The sequence below is a fragment of the Notothenia rossii genome (assembly GCF_949606895.1).
Source record: "Notothenia rossii genome assembly, chromosome: 7".
NCBI lineage: Eukaryota > Metazoa > Chordata > Actinopteri > Perciformes > Nototheniidae > Notothenia > Notothenia rossii.
The window spans coordinates 64,211,660-64,222,946 of NC_136905.1; the positions used below are offsets into that span (position 1 = coordinate 64,211,660).

The following is an 11,287-nucleotide window of genomic DNA, read 5'->3' on the forward strand; positions in this document are numbered from 1 at the left end:
TAAACTAATCAATATTAGTTATGTTAATAGTAATTGTTAATATCCATTTTTGCTTTTCTCTCTGTGTGTAATATTAGTTTTCATTATACTATTTTAACATAACATTTGCAGCAAAAGAGATAGAGGCAGACTTCCAGATGTCTATCTGTATTATCTTGCATTTGATGTCAGGTATCATCTGATCTTGGGCTATAGAAGGAATGTAAGCACAGGTATTTAGGATTGGCTGGGGGTATCCTGTAAAAGACGGTAGCAACCATTTGATAACCTTATCATCAGTGTTTTTTCTTTACATCCTACTAATTCACATAATAACACTTATGTTATGTGTCCTTGTGTGCCTTTCAATGTTGTGTGATATATTGTTTTGTTCTGTCTGTACCCTGTATAAATAGAAAACTGTAAAAAAAAAGAAAAGAACAAATGACAAAAGCTTAGGACCACCCCATCACACCCCATAACATGAGCACACATATCATACACAGGCTGAGCAGCTGCTGGTGGTCTGGGATCAGAGGCCAAAGAGGGTCCTGACTGACATTTCAGCCAGACCAGAGACGCAGCTGGCGATGTATGAGGAGTGAAACAGCTGTGTTCCCACAGCCGTCAGACACAAAGAGAGGATACACCTGTGTCTGTGTCTATGGGTGTACGAGTACGAGTGATTCAGGGTGACGACATGCTATTTGCTGACAGGACGGCTGCAGGATTTGTATGTGGATTTAGGATTAGGTTAAGATGTATAGAAATAAGAACATGGAAACCACATGCAAGCTGCTATGCAAACATGCATGGCTGTATGCTTGCCCCTAAATATGTGTTTTTCAGTTTCTTTTTAAAACTAAACTTCCAATTAAAAAAAACAAACAGGTTTCAATAAAGAGGCTTTTAATAAAAACATCTTGTGTTGCTTTGTGCTTTCTGCAAATAGTTTGCCAACTGTATTTGATTTTTACAAATGTGTCAGTTGGGCTTGATGGAGATATGTCATTAGAATGGATCATAAAAACCCTGCTTTTCTCTGACTTTATACATTATCTAAAACACATGGTCATTATATTTCAGAATTGTCATGATCAGTGGGAGGTGTGGTTATTCTCTCAGTACCACAATTGAGCTCCTGGGCGGTGAGTGTTGCCACCGATCTGCCCTGCAGGCGGCTTGGGTAGTCACAAGTGGCAGCAGCCTGGGCATTTCCCGACTCAGCATACTCTTTCAGCAGATCAGCCAGCCACAGCAGCTCACAGTCACAGTTCAACGAATTGGAATCCAGTCGCCTGAACACATAAACAACATGCACAGACACATAGCAAGTGAGAAATTGGGTCACGTTAAAACTGTTATACTGTATATGAAATGTGAACTTGTACCAGCAGCGGTGTAAATGAACTAAAACTGGTCTGGCATGGCATGGCCCCGCTCAGTCCAAACAGTGGGGCTCAGCAGGGACATATTGGAAGACATTCTCCTTCTGCCGTGGGAAACTCTCTCTGTTTGGCCTCTTTTCTGATTAATGATCCAGCTTTCAGCTCTAGTACAATTTTTCTTTTATCCATAATAGGTTTTTCAGAAGAATTAGCTGTCTAAGTTTTACGTTTGTGAAGCTCTATTGGATAGTGTGTTCATTTGTGTACCGCTTCACTTTTAAGTTTCTTTGTGATCATTTATATATATTAAATATTTACATACTAGAGTCATGATTAGAGTTAATTCAATGCCAGTCAGTTTCTTTTATTATCTGTTTAAGTTCTGGCCTAGGATCTGACAAATACTTAAATGGTCCTTCATGGGATGTGGCCAAACTGTGGATTTGTCTACACTGCTTGTTGGCTGGATGAGGTTAGAGTTTAAAGATAATAGGCCTCATGTTGTAAGACCACAATTCTCATATTTCATGGAAGATTAAGCATATGTTGTGCTTAAAAACATTTAAAATGTTTTTTGCTTTGCTGATCATAACTTACACTACACAATCCATTTTTAATCCCCGCTGCAGCAGACTCAAAACTCTAAACTGCAGGAAGGGCTATGACTTGTGATAGAATGCACCTTGCAGCCAAAGTGTGAGAACATTGCAGTGTGGTTACGTGGCATGAAACAGACGACAGGCCCCACTTGATAATGGGTGTCATGGGAGTAAGCTACAGAAATTGATAGAGACATGCGTTTCAGCACAGCTGTTTGAGGGACTTTTTTTTAAAACTTACAATCGCTTCATGGACTGAAGTTGAGTGAAGGTTCCCGGGACTAGTTGGGTGATTCTGTTGTTGTGCAAAAACCTGAGTGAAAGACAGACACACTTTAAGATAAACATTTCACAGAAATCCTTTTTTTTTTTCAAATAGTGGAATAATAATGGAATATATGCTTTTTGTTAATATCATGTTTCATTTATCATAATGGACAAAAACATGATTATTTTCCCAGACGTGCAATGGAGGTTCAACTGGATGACCCCGGAGACTTATATTGTTCTGCTATAAGTAGACATCAAAACATTTCCGTGTTTATGTAAGGCTTTGTAACAAAACCTCCCCCCAAAACTTCTCATTCTTAAACTACAGAGGATCAGGAGAATCTTCGAAGCATTACTTCATCTTCTATCCCAAGCTGTAGAAACCAATCTACAGATATGATCACTGGACACTTCTGCTATGACCGTGACCATGGAGATATTCCCCAACAAGCCACTCAGACTTTGCACTTGGGAATTCCTTCCCTCCCCTTCCCCCCCCCCCCTGGTCTGCAGGTGTCTCTCCTTCTTCTTTCCCTCTTCAGTGACTGGGAAGTATGGATGAACTGGGCAGCCACTGGCCCATAAACAGGGATAATGAAACAGGAATTTAACAGGACATCTTCAACCCCCTACCCATCTGGTAGAACATTTTAGAAGCGACATCACATCTGCACGCTGTCAAGAAAACTCATGTCCAGAATGTATGCAGGCATTGCTGACAGCTTTACTTCGACTTCTTATGTTTGTATAAATATCTTGATTCTTTTTCATTTGATCTCCTTATTGCACATTCTTACTTTTATTGTTCTTTTATAAAATGGAGCAACTTTTATGAAACCTAATATGCTCCTGGAAAAAAGTAAACTGGTTCCGATATGAAAGATAATGGCAGTTGGTCCACAAAAGAACCACAGCTACATTATTTTAAACCATTGTATGCATGTGTTTATGTATAATTGTGGTCAGGGAAAACAATATTAATATCACCACTTCATTTTTAAGAAGTAGCGTGCAGGATTTAAGGGGACCTGTAAAAATGGGATGTATTTGTAACACTTTTTTCATTGTGTATAATCACCTTAAACTAAATATGGTTTTATCTTAGTTAGCTTATAATAAGCAGATGGCCATGTTGCTCCACCATGTTGCTACAGTATCTCAGAACGGATAAACCAAGTACTGACTATAGAGAGTCTTTGAAGTTTTGACATAACCTGATAGCCAAAGATTATCAGCAGAAGGTGGGGTTTGCGATAGAGCATTTGATATTCAATTCATAACCACGCCGCTGGATGCCACTAAATGTTACACACTGCTCCTTTAAGATGACCATATCAAGATTCCAAGGGGAAACTCTATATCTAGTACATTTAGATTGCTGAAGTTACAACGGTCCTACAGAGTTGGAGGAACCCATCACAATATAAGCGATATACTGGAGTATATAATCAGTGATGTTCAGATTGACATTCCTATCTGTGGTTGCAATTAGCTCAGCTCCGTGTTTAATGAGGCCAAGATGTGTCCTCGACCCCGCAGTCCACTCCATGACTCTGACTTGACAGTTGTGATCTCATTCAGCCCCCCTGGTTTGTTTTTCTCTGACCGATTGTCCCAATGCGAGTATTTTTGGAAGCAGCATGATTAGAAAATAACTGAAACCCAATATATTTCCTGATAGGTCATAAGTCATCTATTAAACAAATAAACCACTAAAAGGACAATTGCATAATCTCAAAGCTGAAACGGGACAAACTAAACCAGCGTCATGGGAACCAAGTATAGGTTCAGAATCTTGACCTGCCTGATTTTTCATTTATTTTACAGTAAGTACATCTTGCCAGTTATTGCTTTATGGTTTCTATGAGTTGCCTTGGTGAACCCATTTGCTGTGTTCGATATTTTTTTAAATCAGATGATTTCATTTAGCATTTAGGTTGAAATAGTCGGACAGGATGAACTTACAGTCGCTCCAGCTTTGGTAGTTGAGTGAATGATTCTGGTTCCAACGAATCAATGTTGTTGAAGTGCAGGTACCTGGAGAAGAACAGAGCATAGACAAAGCACAGTCAAACTGGATTAGGGATCCCTGTCTGACTAAATATAAATTCATCGTCCTGGAAGAGCCTAAGAGGTGTATCATTTAGAAAACTGTTAAAAAACAGTGTTTTCTAGTTTTTTCTGTTCGCCTGTCTATCCCTTACACTTCAAAATGTTCAAAAGTAGTTTTAAAAAAGGTGACAGAAGGAATTTGCACATCCATCTTGGAGAGTTGATGTACAGGGTCTGAAAATCTATGGCTGAAGTTTGAAATGAGATTGCCCACAGGTGAAAAGCAGGAACAACGATTACCACATGGAATGCAAACACAATTTATGCTCTAAAAAGCCTGAGCTGAGAAAACATAAATCAAAGCACAGGCTAACAAATACAATGTCAGGGAAATCAAAGGGATGGCAGATCGATAAGTGTAAGGACTCAATTGGTTTGTTTGGACAGTGAAAGCAACAGACAAAGCAGCTGCAGCGACAAAACAGACACGCAGAAAAACTAAAGCAGCATAGAGTGTAACATAAAATGCTAAATTCCTCTGGATGTGTTCAACACTAGAAAGTCATTTTTAGTTGTTTCTCAACTGCTGATTTATTTCTGTATGTTTAAAAGCTGAACTGAACATCCAACATTTTGTCTTTGGGTGTGTTCTAGTGTTGAAAGGAGCCTGGACAGAAAACAACACAATGCAGATAAGCAGAAAGACACAATGGTGTAATGAAGACCTAACCTAAGAACTAAGCTCATTTAAAGCCACGTAACACCCCTCTAGTTTTCAATTAACATCCTATTTCTTTATCATTACACCTTCAATAACATTTGAGATCAAGTTTTACTGTTATAACAATTTTAGATGTGGATAACATTAAAATGTATCAGAATTGGTTTTAAATGTAAAAAACTAGATAATGTCTTGCTTTGCATCCATGTTGTGACCAAGTGTGTGTGTGTTCCTTTGTGATCCCTAACAACCCAACTGGCATCTTGATAACACAACAACAGAGAGAGCTGGGGCTATTACTAAGAAGTATGTGACTTAACGCTCCAGCGGTGATATAGAATAACTATTCAAGTATATTCAATCGGGCTCAGAACTTGTCACTTGTATATAAAACCCTTCATTATTGCGGCGAAACTCAAAACAGCTGCCAGGCATGGACCCCGATGTAGGGGGTGGTCTGACTTGGTGAATTTTGTATTTGTTGCTCTGTAAATCCAGTTTTAGAGAATAAGTAATCAGCTCCAAAAAGAGACAAAAAACCTTTAATCTACAAAAAAAAAAAAGGTGCAAGTCAACCATGTAAATCTTGTACAATTTTATGATCACACAATTCATATATCATCAAACAACATTTTTAAATGTGTTGTTATTGTCAAACATGAAAGTATGGTATAAAGATAGAAGAAGGTTGTGTGTGTTTTAAGACTTACAGAAAGCAATTACATTTCATCACAAATACTTAACAGACATTATGCACTGAAGGGTTCTCAAAACACTTAGAGCAGCAAATTGGAGCACAAGGGACGTTTCTGCAGTAGCAGGAGACACGCATTGCAAGTCAAGCTTTGCTCTGAAGCACGAGCTCTGACCGAGCACAACACTACTGGCAGCACGAGGCTAGACGTCATGCTCTGGGCTTTGCATGGGGGTGGCAAATATCTGCCGTCCTGACCACAAGACATGCGACTCATGCAAAAGGGTCAGCGCGGCATACAAGGGTGGGTGCACACACGGCATGCATGGTGGCGGTGGAAAAGTAGATAGAGGGGCGCACGCAGGGGGTGGAAAGTGACACGGTAATGAAAACTGAACATCATGACAACTGTGTAAGGCCCACACAGTCATGTCATACAACGTTCATAACAGCTCAAAAATAATGCCAATATTTGTGAAATGCACCACATGACTTGTGTAACAATGTTGACCTTACCAGGGATCATGAATTGTTTTTTTTTTTAGCAATCTCTCAGGAAGGGGTGGGTGGGGGTAATAGAGGTGTTTTACAGACGGGGAGACAGTAGGGGTAGGGAGTAGCAGTTTGGTCGAGAAGAAGGAAAGGTAAACGAGGAAGTTGGTCACTTACAGTTGCTCAAGAGAAACAAGCCCCTTAAATGCTTGTCTGTCAATTGATTGGATTTCATTCTTGTACAAATAGCTGGAAGGAGAGATAACCAGTAACATTAGTAAAACACAAACACTCACACAGGATCATCTGAATTCTGTCTGGTTATTATAAGAGAAGGTAGAGGGGATCTGATCACAAAACAGTTGTCTGGTTGCCATTTTATGATGGTATGATATGAATTACATATATGAATACTGTAGAATATGTTTTTAATGAAGTATATACTACACTTCCTGCTTCATTGACATCACTAGTCCAACAGTATAGGTTTATATTTACATAACACAATCCAAATCAAAGACTTAGATATGTGCACAGCTCATGAGAACATGTGTAGCTGTTAACATGGTGTGTGCATCACATAAGATCATCCATTTGAACTTGAAATAATTGTGTAATATGCAGCATATACAGGATGATTATGGGATGTTAGCACACTGAAAGACAAATACCCTTGATGTGTGCATGTTTTCCATCCATCATACATGTTACAGAAATGTGATACTAGAAAAGCAAAGATTTAAGGCTCTGCCCTTTACTCTCCCATATTTCTGTGTGACTTTCCAACACTGCACTCATAATGAGACATGATGAGAGATAGAGAGCTCCCCATAGTACAAGTGACGCAACGCATGGACAAATAAACATTCTCTTTTTATAGTTGCATGCCTTTCTCAATGTTAGAGCCTGTCTCTGGTAACGCTACCATGACAATTCATTACCATGCCAAGCTATTTCGTACATACTGATGATGGTAAATGCAACTATAAGTGTCATTTGTTTACTTTGGTGACTTCTTTTATCACTGTTTTTGGGTTTAAGAACCAGGAAGATTTTTCCTGACTGCTGCTAAACATCACAAAACCAAAAGATATACATTTAAACTAAAACAGCATCCGTATGTAACTAAGAAAGTTAAATTCAAGTTATTTGATGTGGAATTAAATCTGTGTTCTTATGGTAAATGCACTGATTGACAATTACAGATGGATGTAAGGTAACAGAATAATAATACATTATTCAATCAAGGGTTCCCAGAAAGAGGAGCATTGAGCTCTGTATGACTGTGCTGTGGAAGAGGGGGAGGGGGGCATTAGGGTTTGGAGGACATGAAAGATGACAGGGAGTGGACTTTACAAAGGTTTAAAGGAAGTAAAGAGGAGAGATGGGGGGGGGGATACCTTACCCTAATCACAAAGAGGAGACAATGGTGCAGGCTTAAGATCAACTCTATGTTTAGCTGTGAGGGCCATTGTAATTAAAATAGCTACAGGATTCAATTACAACACAAAGAGGGAGGATATATGCCGGGAAAGCATGTTTGTGTTTGGGTGAAATGAGGAGAGAAAAAAAGTAAAAAGCCCACTCAGCCCCACTCTCTCTCTCTCTTAGAGTTGTTGTGTATGATCCTGTCTCATGTGTGTAGTGCTCGGCCTAAATATGGTCTGGACAGTGATGTAACAGTATGTCACCTAGGGCTGCCCCCTGAGAATCCATGTGTGAAACTATCGGAAGGCGACCCCTCAGTTCATTTGAAATTCTTTAAGTTGAGACAGACCTTTTCTTTGTCAATAAGTGTGCATGACCTAATGTTCTTATATTCTAGCAGGGCGAGAGTATTTGCTTAATCTACAGGCAGTATAGACTTGATCTATATGAAAAGGCAAAAATGTCACACCTAAAAAGCATGGTAAATGGTTGTGGTCCGTGTTTAAATACATGACATTCTTATCCAGTAAAGCCTTAATGTCACACTACTTCTTTCACACAAACAGACTTTTATCAGTAGTTATATTATTCATTTGAATATGGTACTTTATCTGCCATTATGCAGACACCTAGCCTTGTCTAATCAGAGCTAAATGGAAAATAATGATAAGTTCAGTTCAAAATGTACAAAAATATCACCAAACACAAGGCACTGTGCGCATGTACTGCGTAGTTCCAGGCAGGGAAATCAGCCCATATCTAACTGTGAGCACAGACAGTACTCTTACCTATAGCCTGTGGGATGATAATGTAAGTGACGAACAAAGGAAGCAAACTAGCAATCCCACAGAAACCTTGAGGCTACACACGCCTCGACAATCTGTTCTCAACCCTGCCTCCAGGTCACGGCTTCCAGACACTTAAATACACAGGATCAGACAAAGGGAGACTGTTCCTTGATGTATTTTTTTTTAACACTGCCCTGATACATGTATACTGTCTGAGCAGTAACCATCAATAAGTGTTTTTTTGCAACAATAGTATCAGACATGTTTCACCATGCTCCCTCTTCTGTTGATGGAACAAATGTGAACTCCTTTAACAGCCAACTATCACGTTTGACAGTAAAGAGGTGCTGCCACATATTCTTAAACTCTATCACTTGACCTTAAAAGCACAACAACATTGACATGAGGCAACTTACAGATATTTGAGGTTTTCCAGATCTTCAAATGCCCCCCTGGGGATCCTTCGTATATGATTGTTGTTGAGGAGGCTGTGTAGAAAAGACAACAGGGGATCTTTTTTACAAGATTGACAGTTTGTGTGGGCTGATTCGGAGAGGAGTGCAAAAAGCTATTTAAGGCAAAATACATTATAATGGCATTGAAAGGATTTGAATCAATTGCCTCCTGACGTCTGTCACAGTATAGGTTCTGTTGGTAATCTTATAACAGTTTCATATTTCTCAGCGATTTAAAAACACCTGCAGTGTGCAGAGTTGTTATTCCCAAAGTGTTGTGATCTTTTTAGTAAAGTAATATAGGACATGTCGCTGTACTTCAAAGACTGATGGTTTTTAGTTGTTGTTGTTCAGTCTGTGGAACTGCAGACTGAAACCATAAAGAGCTGTTGGGGATATAAAGCTCTCAGCAGTCCACATAGCTGGCTGGCTGATAGGAAAAGCCGGGCTTTCTCCTCCTACTTTAAGGGACTTTTCTTGACTTTGAAACTAAATCTAAACCACTATGTTAATAGCCTGCAATGATTCCCATGTTTTTGTATCTATGGATATACAGCATATAACCGTATATACTACACATTCCATTTTTACTCTTCTTCTTTTTGCGTTTTTCTTCTACCTTTCTTTGCAGCTGCCACAGGAGAAAGCATTTTAATAATGTTAAGGTGTGTCTGATTTATTTGAGCAGTCAGCTGAACAGCTTAAACACTGTTATTACTGGATTGCTGAAACATGCACCCATTTGTTCTTTATTTTAAGAAGGTTGCTAAACTAATATGTTGCCCAAGAAAATCACAAACACTTGAAACATTACAGGTCCTTAATTAGCTTAGCAATGCACCATGTAGCAGCCCGGACATATGACCAATAGCTCTGTGGGTGGAAGTGGAAAAGTAAATTCCTCATAGATTACGAGCTGACCTACATGTGTGAAACCATAGCAGAACAAGCCTGTGTGTGTGTGTGTGTGTGTGTGTGTGTGTGTGTGTGTGTGTGTGTGTGTGTGTGTATGTGTGTATGTGTGTATGTGTATGTGTGTGTGGTGTGTGTGTGTGGTGTGTGTGTGTGTGTGTGTGTGTGTGTGTGTGTGTAACAAACAGGTCTTTCTAGGGAAGTGGCAATCAGCAGAGTGTTGTTTTAAGGAAATTGTCTAGATTTATTTCAAAAGTGTCATTAAATACAACTAACAACAAAATGCTTATACAATGAAATATTATTCAGAAAACAAATTTGCGTCAAAAAAGAGGAGCGGGGACAAAGACTTACAGTGTATTGAGGTTCTTTAATCGTTTGAAGGAACCTGGTTGTAGATCCTTGATTTTGTTGAACCTGAGGTCGCTGTAGAAAAGAAGACAAATATATTCATATTAAGGAGAGTATCAAAAGTTGTACATGAATACAAGTTACTTGAAAGATCTCTAAATGTTTTGAAAGCCTGCAATACACATCTTCATTAACTAAAGTCAACAGCAGAGCTTTCACATAATAATCCTGAAGGATAATTGGACACATTACTCATTTCACAAGAATGCCTTTGTGAAGCTTTAATCATGTGGGCAGATTTATATAACATTTGCCCCAAAGATAACAATCGCCAAGCCAGTCGCAGCAGTCAGCAGTTGTCAGGGCCTTTCTCCTTTAACTTCTTAATTTAAAGTGGCTGTGTAATGATAACAATAACTTTGACATGGCACTAATCACTCTTGGTCTACCAAAGAGTGACATAGCTTGACGAGGTAAAGACCTTAAAACTGCAAATATCCCTGTGAAGGTGAAATCATTCTGAAACCCACGAGGCATTACTCGAAATTGGAACATGTCATCTGAACAGTGATGTTATGTTTATAGAACTTGGGCTGTAAGTCATCTGATCTTCAACTAAGCCTTTTGCTAAACGTATTTTAATAAGATATTCTGTAAGGGGAACCAGCTATTGAGATGACGAGGGGCAAAAAAATGCAATGTAATGTAATTTAGAGAACTCTTAACAGTGAGTGCATGCAGAAACACCATTTGTATCAAGGTCTTTAAGGTAGGGCTGCTCAATTCATCGTATTTTAAATCGCAATTACGATTTTGGCTTGCAACGATTATGAAAACATCATAATCTAAATAAAACGATTTTTTTTTTATTATTATTGGTTTTTCAGTTGAATTATACTTAAAGTTCAGGGTAATCAACTGTTAAAAACATACTGTTCACGTTTTTTTTTTCAATAAATGGATGTTTTCAAAGTAAATGGATAATCGTTTTTAATGATCGTGATATCAATTATTGACCCAAATAATCGAGCAGCCCTACTTTAAGGTCTGCTTTAACCCACAACAACCAAAGAAGTGTAGCATTATTCGACAGAGCGTGTCACCTGAGAGGAAAGTCTATCGAAAAAACCTCTGGCCAAAGAGATAAAGGGAGCATTC

The 11,287-nt window shown here is 38.8% G+C and overlaps 1 protein-coding gene across 1 annotated transcript in view; it reads right to left on the reverse strand.

The window, feature by feature from the left end:
* pxdn (peroxidasin) overlaps positions 1-10,666 on the reverse strand; it is a gene marked incomplete at its 5' end in the record, with an annotated part of 43,394 nt that extends 32,728 nt beyond the window's left edge. The window contains 7 exons of the mRNA XM_079692830.1: positions 1,108-1,277; positions 2,208-2,279; positions 4,202-4,273; positions 6,373-6,444; positions 8,828-8,899; positions 10,133-10,204; positions 10,611-10,666. Coding sequence (XP_079548956.1) covers positions 1,108-1,277; positions 2,208-2,279; positions 4,202-4,273; positions 6,373-6,444; positions 8,828-8,899; positions 10,133-10,204; positions 10,611-10,666 — 586 coding nt within the window. The remainder of the gene's footprint in view (positions 1-1,107; positions 1,278-2,207; positions 2,280-4,201; positions 4,274-6,372; positions 6,445-8,827; positions 8,900-10,132; positions 10,205-10,610) is intronic.
* Between the last annotated feature and the right edge of the window lie 621 nt (positions 10,667-11,287).